This window comes from Phocoena sinus, chromosome 21 (assembly GCF_008692025.1).
Source record: "Phocoena sinus isolate mPhoSin1 chromosome 21, mPhoSin1.pri, whole genome shotgun sequence".
NCBI lineage: Eukaryota > Metazoa > Chordata > Mammalia > Artiodactyla > Phocoenidae > Phocoena > Phocoena sinus.
In genome coordinates this window covers 13,745,059-13,766,048 of record NC_045783.1, presented here as the reverse complement: position 1 = coordinate 13,766,048, position 20,990 = coordinate 13,745,059, and the positions used below count along the sequence as shown (strand labels likewise).

Here is a 20,990-nt window from a genome sequence, read left to right as displayed (position 1 = left end):
ATAAAGTAACTTTTTATGTGACAGCTGTACATCAAAACTCCAAAGGTCACAGAGAAATAAGAACTGCTTCCAATAATAATATGTTACTGGACATTTTATTAAAAGAAAAAGGACAATGGGGAATGTTCAATTTGACCTTCCTTTTTATTAAAAAAAAAAAATACCTGGGCTTCCCTGGTGGCGCAGTGGTTGAGAGTCCGCCTGCCGATTCAGGGGACATGGGTTCGTGCCCCGGTCCGGGAAGATCCCACATGCCGTGGAGCAGCTGGGCCCGTGGGCCGTGGCCACTGAGCCCGCGCGTCCGGAGCCTGTGCTCCGCAACAGGAGAGGCCACAACAGGGAGAGGCCACAACAGTGAGAGGCCCGCGTACCGCAAAATAAAATAAAATAAAATAAAATAAAATAAAATAAAATACCTGCACTTAAATTATAACAACCTAATTCTTTAAAATTGAAACCACCTACACATGAACTTTAAGAGTGAGACAGCAGATGGTATTATTTATGTGGGAAGTCACTTCAGACTCTTAACACATTATTCTCCCCTAACAACGGGCTGTGCAAAGATACACAGAAATAGGAGACGATTAACTATCACCTCTATGCTGTCACTTCCAAGCACTTCTCAGGGTTGCTCTCTCCCCACAGCGTGAATTCCAGCTTTGAAACGCCGGATGGGCACTTCTCCACCCTCCTGTCGTCCCAGGTCCACAACGCCAGGACCGGTGAGCTCTCTCACCCCTGACCCAGACTCCTACACATCTCCTGACTCTTTGAGCGTCTTCACTGAGAAACCCTTTATGATCACCAAGAGCAGGCAACCTAAAGACTGAGGCCTAGAGAAGTGAAGGACGTGCCCAGGTTTCACTGGGAAGCTGACAAGAGAACCAAGGCCTCTGAAACTCCAGCTCCCGCACTTCTTCTTCTGCACCCAAACCTCATCTCACCAACCTGAAGCAGCGGGACCTCACAGGAACAGCAGCAGACTAGGAGTTGGGACCTCAGACGTAAGCTCTGGAAAGCCATGTCCTCATCTGTAAAGGCAGCAGGCAGTACCAGCGCCATCATGTCCCCCCATCTGATCCCTCCCCACATCCAATTAGTTGCCAACTAGGCTGTCTTTCCTTTATAACCTTCCTTATCAATCCCTTCCTTTTCACCACCATTATCTACACCCTGATTGCTATACGTCATTCCTGGACACTGTGTCACCCTGTCTTTTATTTTAGCCACTCTAGTGGGTGTGAAGTGGTATCTCATATTAGGTTTGATTTGCATTTTCCTAACGTCTAATGACGTAGGGCATGTTTTCAATTGTTCATTAGCCATTTGTATATCTTCTCTGGAGAAGTGCCTATGCAAATCCTTTGCCCATTATCCAATTGGGTTGTCTTTTGATTACTGAGTTGTATGAGTTCTTTATATATTCTGGATACAAGCGCTATATCATATACATGACTTGCAAATACCTTCTCCTATTCTGAGGGTTTTCTTTTTACTTTCTTGCGGAAGACACAAGTTGTTAACTTTAGATGAAATCCAATTTACCTTTTTTTGGTCACTTATACTTCCCCTCATTCTTATACAGACCCACACAGTTTGGGAGAATACTGATTCCATGGAACCTGTCTTTGTTCTGGACATGAAGACACACGGTAGCTGAAATTGCCTATATGGTTTTGGCTGCCCAACTTTTTTCTGAGATTTTACTTCTTAACCCTATTATAGACTTAAAAGAGACTAATTTAGGAAAAGCTAACTACTGGTAACAGAATTAACCCAAAAGAAAAGTAATGTAGCAAACCTTAATGTGGTTATAGACCTTACTGAAAATAAATGCTTCTAGCATTTTCACAAAAGAGGAACTACAATGCTATCTTCTTTTTAAAATAAATTTATTTATTTATTTTTGGCTGCATTGGGTCTTCATTGCTGCGCACAGACTTTCTCTAGTTGTGGCGAGCAGGGACTACTCTTTGTTGCTGTGTGCAGGTTTCTCATTGCAGTGGCTTCTCTTGTTGCACAGCACGGGCTCTAGGTGCACGGGCTTCAGTGGTTGTGGCACACGGGCTCAGTAGTTGTGGCGCACGGGCTTAGTTGCTCCGCGGCATGTGGGATCTTCCCAGACCAGGGCTCGAACCCATGTCCCCTGCATCGGCAGGTGGATTCTTAACCACTGCCCCACCAGGCAAGTCCCTACAATGCTATCTTGAACTTACCAGTTATAATGTTTCGGGTTGAATTGTGTCCCCTCAAAAGATACGCTTAAGTCCTAAACCCTGGTACCTGTGAATGTGACCTTACCTGGAAACAGGTCTTTGCAGATGTCCTGCCAAAGATGTACTGCTTGACTCTCATCTAAGAGCCAAGAAGCAAGACCTGAAACATATTTTTCCATCACTGCCCTCAAAAGAAACCAACACTGCCAACACCTGGATCTCAGACTTTGAGACTCCAGAACTATGAGAAAATGTTTCTGTTATTTAAACCACTCACTCTGTGGCACTCTGTTACACAGCCTTAGTAAACTAACACAATAACGAAGATAAGAAAGGTGTCTCTGACTAAACACACAACAGGGGGAAGCACTGAGAAAAGCCAGACAGTGGCGGCAACAAGAAGTCCTTCTCTAGTGTTCTCCTTAAAATATGTCTGTCAAACTGTCTGAAAATAAACTATCTTCTCTGAAGGAACAATGAGGAAAAGGAGAGGAGCAGAGCCTGTACTCTTGGAGGAACTAATCAGATCACATCTCCTTTGCTCAAAAGCCTCCAAAGACTTCCTCATTCAGAGTAAAAGCTGAAGCCCCTACAGCATAAGTAAGGCCCTTCAGGACAGGGTCCCCTGCCACCTCTGATCTCTGGCTTTCTCTCCCCCCACCCACCCCTCAAGCAAGTCTGCATGCTTCTGCCTCAGACTTTTGCACCTGTCCTTCTCCAGATCCCCTCGGGTCACTAGGGCTTTGCTCACAGGTCCCCACCTGGGCGAGGTCTCCCCAGGTCACCCTATCCAAGTGCAAAATCCTCCCCTTCCGGCTGAGCCAGCATTCCTTATCACCGGCCCCCACCTCGCCACAGTTCAACAAGAAGGGAGAACTTGTTTTTCCCCAAGGCACGTCTCACCGTCTGAAATGCTGTGCATTTTACTTGTTGACTGTCCGACTGCCTCCCAGCCTAGTTCAGGGACTCAGTGAATGCAGAGATTTCGCAGTGTCCACTGCTGAATCCTAATCACCTAGTCAGCGTTCAATAAACATTTTTTAATGAATGCATTTGCGCAATCTTCCTCACTGGGCTGAGATTAAGAGTAAGTGCCTCTTCAGAGTCTACACCCTCCTTTTTTTTTAAATATGGCTCCTACCTTCTGTCAGAGACTCAGAAAGACAAGTAAAAGTCTCCAAGCACCCCTTTGCCTCTGTGTGCTGATTAGAAACCTGGGCACAGGTTAGAGTCTCTGGCCCACGTCTTCTTGTCCTTTCGGGACCCTCCACTCCCAGACAGGAACTTGAGGGGGCCTGGAGATTTCCGTGGGAAGTCAAGCCTACAAGGTAGTAGTGTTGGTGCCTGTCAGCTGGGAATCCTGAACTTCTCTGCCCTCCACAGAGTAACATGTCCTGCAACTTCATAAATGAAGCACCGGGCAAACTGTAGGGAGGTGGGAGCCAACTTCAGACCTTGATTATTCCTCAGTATCAAGGCCTGGATAACCAACTCTTTATTTGAAGAGAAATAAACAGGAAAAAAATTATAGAACATATTTATGTATATTTTTAAATCTACAAGAGTAGAGGAGGAAAGATGTTCACAATACAAATGTTTAACTAAAGGAGGGACTTTACTGGTGGTCCAGTGGTTAAGAATCTGCCTTCCAATGCAGGGGACGCGGGTTCAATCCCTGGTTGGGGAACTAAGATCCCATGTGCCAAGGGACAACTAAGCTCACGTGCTCTGGAGCCCACGCACCACAAGTAGAGAGAAGCCCATGTGCCGCAGTGAAAGACCCCGCATGCCGCCACTAAGACCCAACGCAGCCAAATAAATAAATAAATATTTTAAAAAATAATAATAAAAATATAAAGGAAAAGGTTAAGTAAATTATGAAACATCAACTCACGAAAGTCATTCAAATCACTATCAAGATTATGTTCCAATACAGAAATATCAATGAATATTAAGATTAAATTTTAATATGAGAAAAAATTATGAAACCACGTTTAGTTTAAAAACAGAACAGAAGCAATATGTACTCACTGACTAATATTCTAAAAATTATGACTACAGATGAATAAAGTTTATAAGGGAACACAGAACTACAAAGATTTTTATTAAGATGAAATTACACTTACTTTCTCTTATGTTGTTACACCATTATTTAAACAAATCTGAAATATTTAAATATATGCTCATACTTGTCAAAGCTCTGACAGGAGAGAGAAGGCTGGAGACAGACCTACAACCTTTAGTATGTCTATGTGAAGAAAACAAACTGGTTCTTACCCTTGTGCCTCTTCAGCTGGGGGAAGCTGCTAATTGTAGTTGCTTGGATTATTTCCACTACAATTTGATACCTGAGTTTTAAAAAGAGAAAACAAGAAAAGATTGAATAGGAAAAAAGTACTATTTTCAGAGATGCGTTTAGACTGTATTTGTACTAATCAACTATAACACTGTGAATCCTGCCCAAGTATCATTAAACCACCCAACATGGATGAAGCCGTTGGTCCGGGTGCTGGGCCATGTGCTACGCATTTCTGAGACCGGAATGTAAGAGTTGTGAACGTACTTTCCCCACTCCATTCCCTGTATGGATGCACTCCCACCTGGCCCCTCAATGAAGAGGGAAACCTTGAGGTTATGATCAGCTGCTCCCTCTCCCCCACCCCCACCTCTGCTCTCCTCCCTGCTACCAGTAACCAGAGCCTACTGATTCTACCTCCTAGGCCTGCACTGTCCAATGAAGTGGCCACGAGCCAGGTGGGCTACTTAAGTTAAACCACAATTGTAGTTCCTCAGTTGCACCAGCCGCATTTCAAGTGCTCAGCCACCTCATGGACCTCATGGACCACAGTGGACCGTGCAAAGAGAACACTTCCATCACTGCGGAAAGTTCCACTGGATGGTACTGTCCTACACACTTCTCAAAGCTGTCCTCTCCCCTCCAGTCCCACTGTCACCATCTTCGTGATTTCCTGCATTACTCCTCACTTAGAAGAGCATTCCAGACGAACAGATTCAAAGCATCTGCAGTGGGACTCCGGTGTCAACAGTGTCTAAGCTCCCCAGGTCATTCCCACGCACAGAGAGAGTTGACAGCCACCAGAGCAGAACACCAGGTAGATGTACATGTGACTGAGGTCACCTCTGTGTGAGGAAAAAGAAAAGCTTACATTTTTAGTGCCAAGTACAACCCTAGAATTGTGGCTATTTTGAGCATATTCAAGTCAGGTGAGTTATGACCCCAAGTTCTTAAGTGCTATTTAATTATTATTAAGTATTGCCCTAACCAAACTTATCTATCCTGAGTGTTTCTTAGCCCTTAATTATGTTGACTGATTAAGAATCTGCCTATAATAAAGCTATTTAACATTAACTCTTTATCTGAACACAAACTTTGCAGCATTCTAAGATTTAATGCTACATTTGGTTGGCTTTTAGAACACAAGATATGTTCTTTTGCTTTTCAACTAAAACCCAGATGATAGACGTGAATTCATCTGTCACAGCTATTCATGGACACCTCACAACTTTACATCTTTTTGTTTCTTCACTTGTGCGGTAAGAATATCGATGCCCGCTCTCACCATCTCAGAGAACAGGCTGTCAGGGGCACTGCTGGCGGTCACCTGGAGACTCTGGCAGACTGCTGGTTGCCAACACCCTTCCCTCTCTTTTTTCCCCGCTAACTGGACCACATTTATGGGGGAAAGCAATGCACCCAGCTCAAAACGCTAACCTTCTCCCTAGCAGTTAGGGACAGCCATCTGATATAGTTCTAGCCTGTGAGATATGAGCAGAACTTGCCAGGAGGGGATTCCAGGAAGGTTTTTTAAAGGGGCAGACTCCATGGAAAAGCCCTTTCAGTCTTCTGTCCTTGTCCTTCCTCAATTTTCCTCCATGGAACAAGGATGCAGCTGGATGAAAGCACAGAATTCTGCCATGAGGAGGAAAGCCACGTGGCGACGGGATAAGACAGGAGGAGTTCAGGTGTCCAGTGACATCACTGAGCCATGAAAACAGCCCCAGCCTGTCCATCTCAGGACATCTTGTTATTGAGGAGAATAAATCCCTAACTTGTTTAAGTAACTGTACGTCGATATGTCTCACGGCCAAATGCTGTCTGACAGAGACAACTCTCTGAAGTCTCCATCCATAGAGAAGTTATCTCCAGGCTGAATACACACTCAGGCGATGTTCTCCACAAGGAGGCCTTGCTAGGACATTAATGATCAATAAAGTTGTCTGATGGAACTGCCTTCATTCCTCCATTAATGGTAAAACACAAAAGTAGCTTTTCACGTGATTTTTCCTGCCAGTTATGAACAGATGAGGAAACAGCTTATAAGAAGCATACACACACCTGGAATCATCAAACACTCCTTAACCAAGTCTTTAGTTTAACCTTGGACTTAGGTTCTCTAAGCAGAAAGCACTGACTTTTCACTCAACTCCAACACATGTCACCCAACTCCAAACATATGCTTGTTGCAGAAACTTCTACGAAGAAAAGCATGAGAATAATCTATGTGGGCAATATGCTTTCACTAGACAAACACTTTTTAAATCAGTTTCTAGACACACTGAAATGAACAACACCAATACGGTACCTGCTTTCAGAAAGCTCTGGGGATATATCAGACTAAGGGGAACACGCTCAGCCTATAATATTTGAAAGACTACATAAAAATAGATTTTAATGACACACTGATTCTAAAATGCAAAATGGCATGTACGCTTATGATGGCAGATACGTAAATATGTGGGTATGTGAACCAGGGCTACAACGCAAAACAGAGATAAAAACGAAGGGCATCCGTATTAAAATGGTAGAATTATAAGTCATCTTAAAACTGTTCCCAAACTGCTTATCTATCTTAGCCAGTTCAAAGAGACTTACCTTCTTGCCTGCACAGGAAGCTTTCTTTACACCAGCCTCATCATCCTTCTATCCTTTATGCTGCGATCTCATCATCTTCGATATCTGCCCTCCCATAAATATGAATCTCAAAGTCCTTTGAATCTTTAAATAAGTTCCTCTCCTCCTCTTCCTCTTGTCACCACCCTATTTCAGGCGTCTCACCCGAGGGTCAGCTGCATTAGCTAAACGGTCTGTCTCCTTGATGTCAAGCTTTCTATCTCCCACCCAGCCCACTTCGAGCACCCCTGTCAAAACACCTTCCTCAAAGCCCACTCTCAGCTCCTCGACCCCCGCTCACCCCCTCCAGGGACCCCCCCCAGAGGAGGAAGCCTCCACTCCAGCCTCCCGCTCGCTCTGCACCTTGGCACTGGCCCCCTCACCCGACCCCCATATAAGCCTGGACTGAAGCCACGACCGTTTCCACACTGCTCTCCCCAGCCTGTAGTCACTTCCCAGGCTTTCACTCATGCTCTTTCCTTCTGAAAACCATCTCCCTTCTTGTCCACCTAATTAGATCTTACATATGCTATTTCTTCCCTCAAGTCATTCCCAATCCCCCTAATTCACATTAATATTTCTCCTTGCTGAAACCCTAAATTACTTCTGCCCTATAATAGTACCCATTTATCTACTATTTTATACTGTCATTTTTAAGAGTCACATTTCCACAAAGAGTGTTGTGAACGAAGAAAACTGTGTGTCCAGTGTGTTCAGGGCCTCACCTTTCTTTTTAAAATGGTCACACGTCTGAGCCTAAGACAAAATTGTGGCTTTGTCTATAAAAAAAGATATGCTACCTTTTTTTTCTCTCCAACTAGATCATGAGCCTCTTGAAGCCTCTTGAAGATAGGGATTGAGTCTTGGATTCTCCAACCGAACCTAGCTTGGCAGTAAATATTAATGAGTGCTAGGGACAGAATGTTTGTGTCCCCTGCAAAATTCGTATGTGAAGCCTAATGCCCAGTGTGATGGTATTTGGAGGTGGGACCTTTGAAAGGTCATTAGGTCTCGAGGGTGGTACGTGCCCTTACAAAAGAGACCCCCCGCCAGAGAGCTCTCTCCACCGCATGAGGCCAGAGCAAGAAGACTGCTGTCTATAAACCAGGAAGCGGGCCCTCACCAGAAACCCAATTTGCCTACCAGCACCTTGATCTTGGACTCCCCAGCCTCCAGAACTAGGAGAAATAGCTGTTGTTTGAGCCTCCCATTCTATGGTATATTTGTGATAGCAGTCCAAACTGACTTATTAATGAGCTACATTAATAAGTGTTAACATCTGTAACACTTAACAGGAACATGAAACATTCTGAACCATCTGTTCTTTCGATACTCTTAGTGATTCACACTCTGCGACAAATAAGTCATCAATGGTACTGAAGAAAATACACGCCGTCTGAGAAAGAGGTAAAATGTTCAAACAAATCCATAAAATTATAAAGTAACACCATCTAACAGAGTCCAAAGAATCCAAAGATCCGCAAGCGATTCATCTTTACAAATACCAGGCCCTCCTCACACGGTGCTTTGCGCACAGGAGGCGTCTGGAGATGATTAGTGAATCTGTAGAATTCACTTTCACTCGATACCAAGAGGCAAAGTAGGAAATGAGAGACTTTCTCATTCTCAACAAAACCATGCAACACATACATCCAAATGCTGGCCGTCCTTGACGGCACAGGCTTTTTAGTCACCTGGCGGGTATTCGGGGGCACCCGGCACTCACCTGGCCTTCCTCCTCCAGAGGCGGACATGGCCTAGCTGGTGCCAAGGGAGGTTCTACAATCAGGAGGACTAATATTTGTCAACAGGCTCTTGATCAGAAAAGCAGAGACTGTTAGTACGTTCTTCCAAAATGACGTTGTAAACTCAAGTTTTAGGAGGAAGCAGCGGACCAAAGATTCAGCTCTTTTCCAATTCTGGCAAGATCCTACCCAGAGCACCCCTTGTCTCTGGATAACGAAAACGTCACACACAGCTAGCTGCCAAATGTCCCTCTGAGCTGCCACCTCACCTCTCTTTAGTTTTATACACTTCGCTAAATTAACAGACTTGGAAGAAGACTGTTTTGATGAACTCTTCCCACAATGTTAATCTCGCCTGAATGCTACACAGTCCTTCAAAGTAATCACCTTAGAAATCAACACCTTCTACTGTCAAATGTTCAGAACAGCTTTGGGATGCTATTAGAACTATTTCAAAGTTACTTAGAAGCCAAACCAAAAAAATTAGTCTCGTCATCTCATCAGGCACACCTTTTAAGTGTTACTTTAGAGCTGTCTTGGGTGTGCACATGCTGGAATGTCTCAGGGGAGTCAAAGGCTGGACAAACCCTAGTCTAAGTGTACCATATGGTAAATGGTTTAAAATACCGTTTTATATCAAAATTAGCAAGGATCTATTATGGAACAGAATACCATATACACACAAATGTTTAAGAAAAACTCAGGAATTTAAAAACAATGTTTCAGAGTTGCCACAGGCTACTTTGTACTAGGCTAGGGATAATGTTTTCGTTAAAGAGACTTCGATTAAAGTGTTTAAGAAATGAAACCATGGTGACTTCCGCTAGCTAAGCTGGAGCTGCTTCCCACACCCACAGCACTACTGACAAGGTCTGCTGGGTTATTTAGGGAGTGGGTCAGAGGAGCTAAGAATGTGAGCTCTGGAACCAGATGGCCTGTGTTCAAATGCTGCTTTCGACACTTACTATGTCACCCTGGGAAAATTATTCAAGCTTTTCAAAACTGAAGAGTCCTCATCTGCAAGAAGCGGAATAACAGCATTTTTCCTCCTAGGGTTGCTATGAAGACTACATGAGAGAACACCTTTACAGTATCTGGAACGGCACCTGCCCTCAGTGAGAGTTTAATGACCGTTAACAATTATTGTTCCCTAACGCTGCTGCTGACTCTTCAGATACGTGCAATATAGGGAGATGGTGTGTGTGTGTGCTTGTAAAATATGTATAAAAGCCATTTTAAGTAACCTTACTTTTTTCCCGGACTATAATAGTGTCTCAGCTTGATCAATCAAAGACCACCAGGGTCACTCTAGTCCAACAGCCTCAGGTTTACTGACCCACTGCCATCAGCAAGAGGAACCATGGGACATCTCCCCAAACAAAGAAAAAGATAAAGTTACTGCTGGATTCTGGGGAAGGGTGGGGTGTGGATGAACTTTAAATGAAGCAGCATTGTGACAGGCTCAAAGCGGGGCTTGTAAAGGGGTCAATTTCAGATGGATATAGGGTCCCACTGCCTTGGAAACTACAAAGTTAGGATAAATGTGGGATGCTGAGTCCAGAAACCCCTTATCTGCAGCTCTGCCTCTGGATTAAAATGAGACTGCTTCTCTGTGTCAAAGTGACTGAAATCCTCCAGGCAAGAAGAGGATGTGTCATTCCCACTGATATAATTTCACACAGCAAAGTTTCTGATAGAATTTAGAGAGCAATGCTTCTCAGTGGATAAGAAAGCAGTAGTCACTAAGCAAGGAGAATCATTATGACATTTTACAGCCACTGAATATATTTGGAAGAAGTATTGTTTCCTGTTACCTGGGTGGCTGGTTTTAGTGTCTGTTATCCCAGCCTGATAAACAGACTGGCAGATTTTACTTTCTCAGTCCGAGCCCATTTTTACTTTCTCTAAAGTAACATATGCTCTTCCAAGAAAATGGGAAAATACACAAAGCACAACATTCAAAGTTAACTACTATTAACATTTGGTATATCTTTATAACCTTTTTTCTATGCAAACACATTTTTTTTTGTTTTATAAGATGGAATTTATGTTAATAAATACTGGCTTAGAGCCTTTTTAATTTATAAATGTATAGTTACTATCTTCCAATATTATTAAATATTCTGATGCAACCTCATTGTTACATGGCAATCCATTGTATAGATGAGCCAAAATCTTTTAAACCAAACCCTTATTGTTAGACATTTTAATTATTTAGAGCTTTTCTCTATTTTAAACAAAATTACAAGAAACATTCTTGGAAAAATCTTTCCATGTAATCATGGTTATTTTCTTAAGATAAATTCTTATGAATAATGAATGTATCAAAAAGTGCACACTTTGTATCATAAAAGTGTATCACAAAATGCACACTTTGTGACCTTTGTTCAGATTATAAAAACTGCAACAGAAGGGCCATAATTTCTACTCCTACCAGCAGGACACGAAGTTGCCTATCTTCCTACACTCTTGATAACACTAGGTGTTAAATTTTTTTTTTTTTTTTTTTTTTTTTTTTAAACATCTTTATTGGGGTATAATTGCTTTACAATGGTGTGTTAGTTTCTGATTTACAACAAAGTGAATCAGCTATACATATACATATGTTCCCATATGTCTTCCCTCTTGCGTCTCCCTCCCTCCCACTCTCCCCATCCCACCCTTCCAGGCTGTCACAAAGCACCGAGCTAATATCCCTGTGCCTTGTGGCTGCTTCCCCCCAGCTATCTACCTTACTACGTTTGTTAGTGTGTATATGTCCATGACTCTCTCTCGCCCTGTCAAAACTCACCCTTCCCCCTCCCCATATCCTTAAGTCCGTTCTCCAGTAGGTCTGCGTCTTTATTCCTATCTTACCCCTAGGTTCTTCATGACATTTTTTTCCCTTAAATTCCATATATATGTGTTAGCATACGGTATTTGTCTTTTTCTTTCTGACTTACTTCACTCTGTATGACAGATTCTAGGTCTATCCATCTCATTACAAATAGCTCAATTTCATTTCTTTTTAAGGCTGAGTAATATTCCATTGTGTATATGTGCCACATCTTCTTTATCCATTCCTCCGATGATGGGCGCTTAGGTTGTTTCCATGTCCTGGCTATTGTAAATAGAGCTGCAATGAACATTTTGGTACATGACTCTCTTTGAATTTTGGTTTTCTCAGGGTATATGCCAAGTAGTGGGATTGCTGGGTCATATGGTAATTCTATTTGTAGTTTTTTAAGGAACCTCCATACTGTTCTCCACAGTGGCTGAACCAATTCACATTCCCACCAGCAGTGCAAGAGTGTCCCCTTTTCTCCACACCCTCTCCAGCATTTATTGTTTCTTGATTTTTTGATGATGGCCATTCTGACTGGTGTGAGATGATATCTCATTGTAGTTTTGATTTGCATTTCTCTAATGATTAATGATGTTGAGCATTCTTTCATGTGTTTGTTGGCATTCTGTATATCTTCTTTGGAGAAATGTCTATTTAGGTCTTCTGCCCATTTTTGGATGGGGTTGTTTGTATTTTTGTTATTGAGCTGCATGAGCTGCTTGTAAATTTTGGAGATTAATCCTTTGTCAGTTGCTTCATTTGCAAATGTTTTCTCCCATTCTGAGGGTTGTCTTTTGGTCTTGGTTATGGTTTCCTTTGCTGTGCAAAAGCTTTGAAGTTTCATTAGGTCCCATTTGTTTATTTTTGTTTTTATTTCCATTACTCTAGGAGGTGGGTCAGAAAGGATCTTGCTGTGATTTATGTCATAGAGTGTTCTTCCTATGTTTTCTTCTAAGAGTTTGATAGTTTCTGGCCTTACATTTAGGTCTTTAATCCATTTTGAGCTTATTTTTGTGTATGGTGTTAGGGAGTGATCTAATCTCATACTTTTACATGTACCTGTCCAGTTTTCCCAGCACCATTTATTGAAGAGGCTGTCCTTTCTCCACTGTACATTCCTGCCTCCTTTATCAAAGATAAGGTGTCCATATGTGCGTGGGTTTATCTCTGGGCTTTCTATCCTGTTCCACTGATCTATCTTTCTGTTTTTGTGCCAGTACCATACTGTCTTGATTACTGTTGCTTTGTAATATAGTCTGAAGTCAGGGAGCCTTATTCCTCCAGCTCCTTTTTTCGTTCTAAAGATTGCTTTGGCTATTCGGGGTCTTTTGTGTTTCCATACAAATTGCGAAATTTTTTGTTCTAGTTCTGTGAAAAATGCCAGTGGTAGTTTGATAGGGATTGCATTGAATCTGTAGATTGCTTTGGGTAGTAGAGTCATTTTCACAATGTTGATTCTTCCCATCCAAGAACATGGTATATCTCTCCATCTATTTGTATCATCTTTAATTTCTTTCATCAGTGTCTTATAATTTTCTGCATACAGGTCTTTCGTATCCTTAGGTAGGTTTATTCCTAGATATTTTATTCTTTTTGTTGCAATGGTAAATGGGAGTGTTTTCTTGATTTCACTTTCAGATTTTTCATCATTAGTATATAGGAATGCCAGAGATTTCTGTGCATTAATTTTGTATCCTGCTACTTTACCAAATTCATTGATTAGCTCTAGTAGTTTTCTGGTAGCATCTTTAGGATTCTCTATGTATAGTATCATGTCATCTGCAAACAGTGACAGCTTTACTTCTTCTTTTCCAATTTGGATTCCTTTTATTTCCTTTTCTTCTCTGATTGCTGTGGCTAAAACTTCCAAAACTATGTTGAATAAGAGTGGTGAGAGTGGGCAACCTTGTCTTGTTCCTGATTTTAGTGGAAATGCTTTCAGTTTTTCACCATTGAGGATGATGTTTGCTGTGGGCTTGTCATATATGGCTTTTATTATGTTTAGGAAAGTTCCCTCTATGCCTACTTTCTGGAGGGTTTTTATCATAAATGGGTGTTGAATTTTGTCGAAAGCTTTCTCTGCAACTATTGAGATGATCATATGGTTTTTCTCCTTCAATTTGTTAATATAGTTTATCACATTGATAGATTTGCGTATATTGAAGAATCCTTGCATTCCTGGAATAAACCCCACTTGATCATGGTGTATGATCCTTTTAATGTGCTGTTGGATTCTGTTTGCTAGTATTTTGTTGAGGATTTTTGCATCTATGTTCATCAGTGATATTGGCCTGTAGTTTTCTTTCTTCGTGACATCCTTGTCTGGTTTTGGTATCAAGGTGATGGTGGCTTCGTAGAAGGAATTTGGGAGTGTTCCTCCCTCTGCTATATTTTGGAAGAGTTTGAGAAGGATAGGTGTTAGCTCTTCTCTAAACGTTTGATAGAATTCACCTGTGAAGCCATCTGGTCCTGGGCTTTTGTTTGTTGGAAGGTTTTTAATCACAGTTGCAATTTCAGTGCTTGTGATTGGTCTGTTAATATTTTCTATTTCTTCCTGATTCAGTCTTGGCAGGTTGTGCATTTCTAAGAATTTGTCCATTTCTTCCAGATTGTCCATTTTATTGGCATAGAGTTGCTTGTAGTAATCTCTCATGATTTTTTTTATTTCTGCAGTGTCAGTTGTTACTTCTCCTTTTTCATTTCTAATTCTATTGATTTGAGTCTTCTCCCTTTTTTTCTTGATGAGTCTGGCTAGTGGTTTATCTATTTTGTTTATCTTCTCAAAGAACCAGCTTTTAGTTTTATTGATCTTTGCTATTGTTTCCTTCATTTCTTTTTCATTTATTTCTGATCTGATTTTTATGATTTCTTTCCTTCTGCTAGCTTTGGGGTTTTTTTGTTCTTCTTTCTCTAATTGCTTGAGGTGCAAGGTTAGGTTGTTTATTCGAGATGTTTCCTGCTTCTTAAGGTGGGCTTGTATTGCTATAAACTTCCCCCTTAGAACTGCTTTTGCTGCATCCCATAGGTTTTGGGTCGTTGTGTCTCCATTGTCATTTGTTTCTAGGTATTTTTTTATTTCCTCTTTGATTTCTTCAGTGATCACTTCATTATTAAGTAGTGTATTGTTTAGCCTCCATGTGTTTGTATTTTTTAAAGATCTTTTCCTGTAATTGATATCTAGTCTCATGGCGTTGTGGTCGGAAAAGATACTTGATACAATTTCAGTTTTCTTAAATTTACCAAGGCTTGATTTGTGACCCAAGATATGATCTATCCTGGAGAATGTTCCATGAGCACTTGAGAAAAATGTGTATTCTGTTGTTTTTGGATGGAGTGTCCTATAAATATCAATTAAGTCCATCTTGTTTAATGTATCATTTAAAGCTTGTGTTTCCTTATTTATTTTCATTTTGGATGATCTGTCCATGGGTGAAAGTGGGGTGTTAAAGTCCCCTACTATGAATGTGTTACTGTTGATCTCCCCTTTTATGGTTGTTAGTATTTGCCTTATGTATTGAGGTGCTCCTATGTTGGGTGCATAAATATTTACAATTGTTATATCTTCTTCTTGGATCGATCCCTTGATCATTATGTAGTGTCCTTCTTTGTCCCTTTTAATAGTCCTTATTTTAAAGTCTATTTTGTCTGATATGAGAATTGCTACTCCAGCTTTCTTTTGGTTTCCATTTGCATGGAATATCTTTTTCCATCCCCTTACTTTCAGTCTGTATGTGTCTCTAGTTCTGAAGTGGGTCTCTTGTAGACAGCATATATAAGGGTCTTGTTTTTGTATCCGTTCAGCCAATCTGTGTCTTTTGGTGGGAGCATTTAGTCCATTTACATTTAAGGTAATTATCGATATGTATGTTCCTATTTCCATTTTATATATTGTTTTGGGTTCGCTACTATAGGTCATTTCCTTCTCTTGTGTTTCGTGTCTAGAGAAGTTCCTTTAGCATTTGTTGTAAAGCTGGTTTGGTGGTGCTGAACTCTCTCAGCTTTTGCTTGTCTGTAAATGTTTTAATTTCTCCATCAAATGTGAATGAGATCCTTGCTGGGTAGAGTAGTCTTGGTTTCAGGCTATTCTCCTTCATCACTTTCAGTATGTCCTGCCACTCCCTTCTGGCTTGTAGGGTTTCTGCTGAGAGGTCCGCTGTTAACCTTATGGGGATTCCCTTGTGTGTTATTTGTTGTTTTTCCCTTGCTGCTTTTAATATGCTTTCTTTGTATTTAATTTTTGACAGTTTGATTAATATGTGTCTTGGCGTGTTTCTCCTTGTATTTATCCTGTATGGGACCCTCTGTGCTTCCTGGACTTGATTAACTATTTCCTTTCCCATATTAGGGAAGTTTTCAACTATAATCTCTTCAAATATTTTCTCAGTCCCTTTCTTTCTTTCTTCTTCTTCTGGAACCCCTATAATTCGAATGTTGGTGCGTTTCATGTTGTCCCAGAGGTCTCTGAGACTGTCCTCAGTTCTTTTCATTCTTTTTTCTTTATTCTGCTCTGCAGTAGTTATTTCCACTACTTTATCTTCCAGGTCACTTATCCGTTCTTCTGCCTCAGTTATTCTGCTATTGATCCTATCTAGAGTGATTTTAATTTCATTTATTGCATTGTTCATCGTTGCTTGTTTCATCTTTAGTTCTTGTAGGTCCTTGTTAACTGTTTCTTGCATTTTGTCCATTCTACTTCCAAGATTTCGGATCATCCTTACTATCATTATTCTGAATTCTTTTTCAGGTAGATTGCCTATTTCCTCTTCATTTGTTAGGTCTGGTGGGTTTTTATCTTGCTCCTTCATCTGCTGTGTGTTTTTCTGTCTTCTCATTTTGCTTATCTTACTGTGTTTGGGGTCTCCTTTTTGCAGGCTGCAGGTTCGTAGTTCCCGTTGTTTTTGATGTCTGTCTCCAGTGGCTAAGGTTGTTTCAGTGGGTTGTGTAGGCTTCCTGGTGGAGGGGACTAGTGCCTGTGTTGTGCTGGATGAGGCTGGATCTTGTCTCTCTAGTGGGCAGGTTCACGTCTGGTGGTGTGTTTTGGGGTGTCTGTGGCCTTATTATGATTTTAGGCAGCCTCTCTGCTAATGGGTGGGGTTGTGTTCCTGTTTTGCTAGTTGTTTGGCATAGCTTGTCCAGCACTGTGGCTTGCTGGTCGTTGAGTGAAGCTGGGTGCTGGTGTTAAGATGGAGGTCTCTGGGAGATTTCCGCTGTTTAATATTATGTGGAGCTGGGAGGTCTCTTGTTGACCTGTGACCTGAAGTTGGCTCTCCTACCTCAGAGGCAGAGCCCTGACTCCTGGCTGGAGCACCAAGAGCCTTTCATCCACACGGCTCAGAATAAAAGGGAGAAAAAGTAGAGAGAATTAGTAGAAGTATGAGGAAAGAAAGAAGGAAAGGAGGAAAGGAAGGAAGGAAGAAAGAAGCAAAGAAGGAAAGAAAGGAGGGAGGGAGGGAGGGAGGGAGGAAGGAAGGAAGGATGGAAAGAAGGAAAAAAAGACAGAAAGAAAGATGATACAGTAAAAATAAAATAAAGTATAATATAGTTATTGAATTAAAAAATATTTAGAAAAAAAAAGGGACGGATAGAACCTTAGGACAAATGTTGGAAGCAAAGCTATACAGAGAAAATCTTACACAGAAGCATACACATACACCTTCACAAAAAGAGGTAAAGGGGGAAAAATCATAAATCCTGCTCCCTGAGACCACCTCCTCAATTTGGGGTGATTCGTTGTCTAAAGGAGGGAGGGAAGGAAGGAAAGAAAGAAAGAACGAAGGTAAAGTATAATAAAGTTATTACAATTAAACTTAATTATTAAGAAAAAGAATTTTTAAAAAAAAGTCATGGACGGATAGAGCCCTAGGACAAATGGTGGAAGCTAGAGTATACAGACTAGATGTCACACAGGAGCATACACGTACACCTTCACAAAAAGAGGAAAAGGGAAAAAAATCATAGATTTCGCTCCTAAATTCCACCTCTTCAATTTGGGATCATTCCTTGTCTATTCAGGTATTCCACAGATGCAGGGTATATCAAGTTGATTGTGGAGCTTTAATCCGCTGCTTCTGTGGCTGCTGGGAGAGATTTCCCTTTCTCTTCTTTGTTTTCACAGCTCACAGGAGCTCAGCTTTGGATTTGGCCCTGCCTCTGCGTGTAGGTCGCTGGAGGGCGTCTGTTTTTTCGCTCAGCCAGGACGGGGTTAAAGGAGCCGCTGATTCGGGGCCTCCGGCTCACTCAGGCCGGGGGTTGGGGGATGGGGGTAGGAGGGGCACTACGTGCGGGGCGGGCCTGCAGCTGCAGAGGCAGCGTGACGTTGCGGCAGAGGCCGGCGTGACGTTGCACCAGCCTGATACCCGCCGTGCGTACTCCCGGGGAAGTTGTCCCTGGATCCCGGGAACCTGGCAGTGGCGGGCTGCACAGGCTCCGCGGAAGAGGGGTGTGGAGAGTGACCTGTGCTCGCACACAGGCCCCTTGGTGGCGGCAGCAGCAGCCTTAGCGTCTCCCGCCCGTCTCTGGGGTCCGCGGTTTTAGCCGCGGCTCGCGCCCGTCTCTGGGGTTTGCGCTTTCAGCCGCGGCTTGCGCCCGTCTCGGGGGCTCGCGCCCTCAGCCGCGGCTCGCGCCCGTCTCTGGGGTTTGCGCTTTCAGCCGCGGCTCGCGCCCGTCTCGGGGGCTCGCGCCCTCAGCCGCGGCTCGCGCCCGTCTCTGGAGTTCCTTTAAGCAGCGCTCTTAAACCCCTCTCCTCGCGCACCAGGAGACAAAGAGGGAAGAAAAAGTCTCTTGCCTCTTCGGCCGGTGCAGGCTTTCCCCCGAACTCCCTCCCGGCTAGTCGTGGTGCACTAACCCCTTCAGGCTATGTTCAAGCCGCCAACCCCAGTCCTCTCCCTGAGCTCCGTCCAAAACCAAAACCCGAGCCTCAGCTCGCAGCCCCGCCCGCCCCGGTGGGTGAGCAGCAAGCCTCTCGGGTTGGTGAGTGCTGGTCGGCACCGATCGTCTGTGCAGGAATCTCCCCGCTTTGCCCTCCGCACCCGTCGCTGTGCACTACTCCGCGGTCCCGAAACTCCCCCCTCTGCCTCCCGCAGTCTCCGCCCGCGGAGGGGCTTCCTAGTGTGTGGAAACTTTTCCTCCTTCACAGCTCCCTCCCACTGGTGCAGGTGCCGTCCTTATTCTTTTGTCTGTTTTTTCTTTTGCCCTACCCAGTTACGTGGGGAGTTTCTTGCCTTTTGGGAGGTCTGAGGTCTTCTGCCAGCCTTCAGTAGGAGTTCTGTAGGAGTTGTTCCACGTGTGGATGTATTTCTGGTGTATCCGTGGGGAGGAAGGCGATCTCCGCGTCTTACTCTTCCGCCATCTTCCCCATTTCCTTAGGTGTTAAATTTTTAATCTTCACCAATATTATGAACAAAGAAAAGTATATTATTTTAGCTTTTATGTCTGAGTACTACTGAGGATAACAGCAAGGTCCTGAGCTATCTTTTCAGGAGGCATATTTAATGGTATTAAACAGGAAGTGGCCGGAGCTGTAACACAAGCAGGGGAAACATTTTCAGCTAGGGCTCAGAGGAGTAAAAGGCACTTTCCGCTAAAGGGGCTTTTAAACCTGTTTTCCACTTTTCTACCGTGCAGAGGGCAGCCGATTTCACAGAGAGTCTAAGGCACGTTTCCCAGCCTTTTTCCATTCGTGGCACACATAGCAAGTGACAATATCTGATCAGGACACTGGGGTGAACAGCCATCCCAGGCCCTACCCAGCTACCTCGTGGGCTTAAGAGACCAGTCATCTCTGAACACCCATGCAGTGTATTTGAGTTACACCAGCTAGAAAAGTTCTGCACCAGAGCAGCCTGAGGAATCTTGAGTGCATGCAAACACACACACACACAGGATTCATGTTATATATACAGAAAATAATCTGGAAATATATATACACCAAGTATTCACAGTTTTTATCCGTCTGCAATAAGTGATTTGTATTTTCTTGATCTTGTTTATATCTTTTTATCTTCCTAAAATAACTACCATATATTCATTTTCTAGTTCCCTGAGCCTACAAAAATTACACGTTACAGAAGCGGCCAAAGCTCTGTCACCACAGGCCAGCTGGTGCCCTTTAGCTAACCTCAAGAAAGCCAAAGTTTTCTCTCTGTTGTCTGTATCTAGTTTCTACTTGTGTTCCTCATATTTTTACATCAGCTATTAATACAGTTACCAAGTATTTACGGATGTGTGTTTAGCACCACGGCAGTATCTTGCACTCCCAGCCCTTAGCTAAAGCATTTTCATTTAGAACGGCTACTCAATATCATCTTCAGTTGCCTAGTTTTAAGCTCCATATCTAAAGTGTCCTAATGACTTCTTACACATTTTCTTTTGTTTTTTTTGCGGTACATGGGCCTCTCACTCCTGTGGCCTCTCCCGTTGCGAAGCACAGGCTCCGGACACGCAGGCTCAGTGGCCATGGCTCATGGGCCCAGCCGCTCCACGGCATGTGGGATCCTCGCGGACTGGGGCACGAACCCGTGTCCCCTGCATCGGCAGGCAGACTCTCAAACACTGCGCCACCTGGGAAGCCCTTCTTATACATTTTGAACAAAGTTTTTCTGAAAGAAGATATTGTCGTCTCGGCTCACCCATTAACCCCGTTCAAGTCGCGGCCTGAGTGTGTTCTAGACTGCTCCCAACAGCTGGAACTTTTTTCAGCTCTTACTGGGAGCCTGGATGTCCCACATTACATGCATCATCTCATTTAATTATCGCAACAACCCTATGAAGTAGGAGCTATTTTCTCTGTTTCACAGTTAAAACTGAGGCTCAGAGTGTAAATGACTTGCCTCAGACCATGCACTCTACAAGCAGTGAAGCCACAGTGCAAACCAGGTCTGTGAAATCCAGGCCTGCCGGACCCTTGAGCCTGTGTTCGTGGCCAGGGTCTGACTTGGTGCTGCACCAGTCACTACAGGTTGACTTCTTGTGCTGCGAATGCTCCTCGGCCTCTAGAAGAGCTGCATTTCTGTCAAGCGCTGGGGAATCACAAGACAGAGCGCACGTTGCTGCTACTCAGGGCTGGGCTGAAGTCAGCCTGCGAGGCCTATGCGGGCTCAGGAGAGCTGGCTGTTGCATTTCAGCAATTAAACCCATCATTATTAAAATTAAATTACACAAACCTACTGTTTTTTAAAAGTAAAGTACTCAAAACTCATCGTTGGGCTTCCCTGGTGGCACAGTGGTTGAGAGTCCGCCTGCCCATGCAGGGGACACGGGTTCGTGCCCCAGTCCGGGAGGATCCCACATGC

The 20,990-nt window shown here is 43.1% G+C and overlaps 1 protein-coding gene across 2 annotated transcripts in view; it reads right to left on the bottom strand.

Annotated features, from left to right (window-relative positions):
- The window catches only part of SNX25 (sorting nexin 25), a 124,999-nt gene that overhangs the window by 52,452 nt on the left and 51,557 nt on the right, over positions 1 to 20,990 (bottom strand). For both annotated transcript variants that reach the window (XM_032618403.1, XM_032618402.1), the window contains exon 6: positions 4,497 to 4,567. In XM_032618403.1, the coding sequence (XP_032474294.1) occupies positions 4,497 to 4,567 (71 nt within the window). The remainder of the gene's footprint in view (positions 1 to 4,496; positions 4,568 to 20,990) is intronic.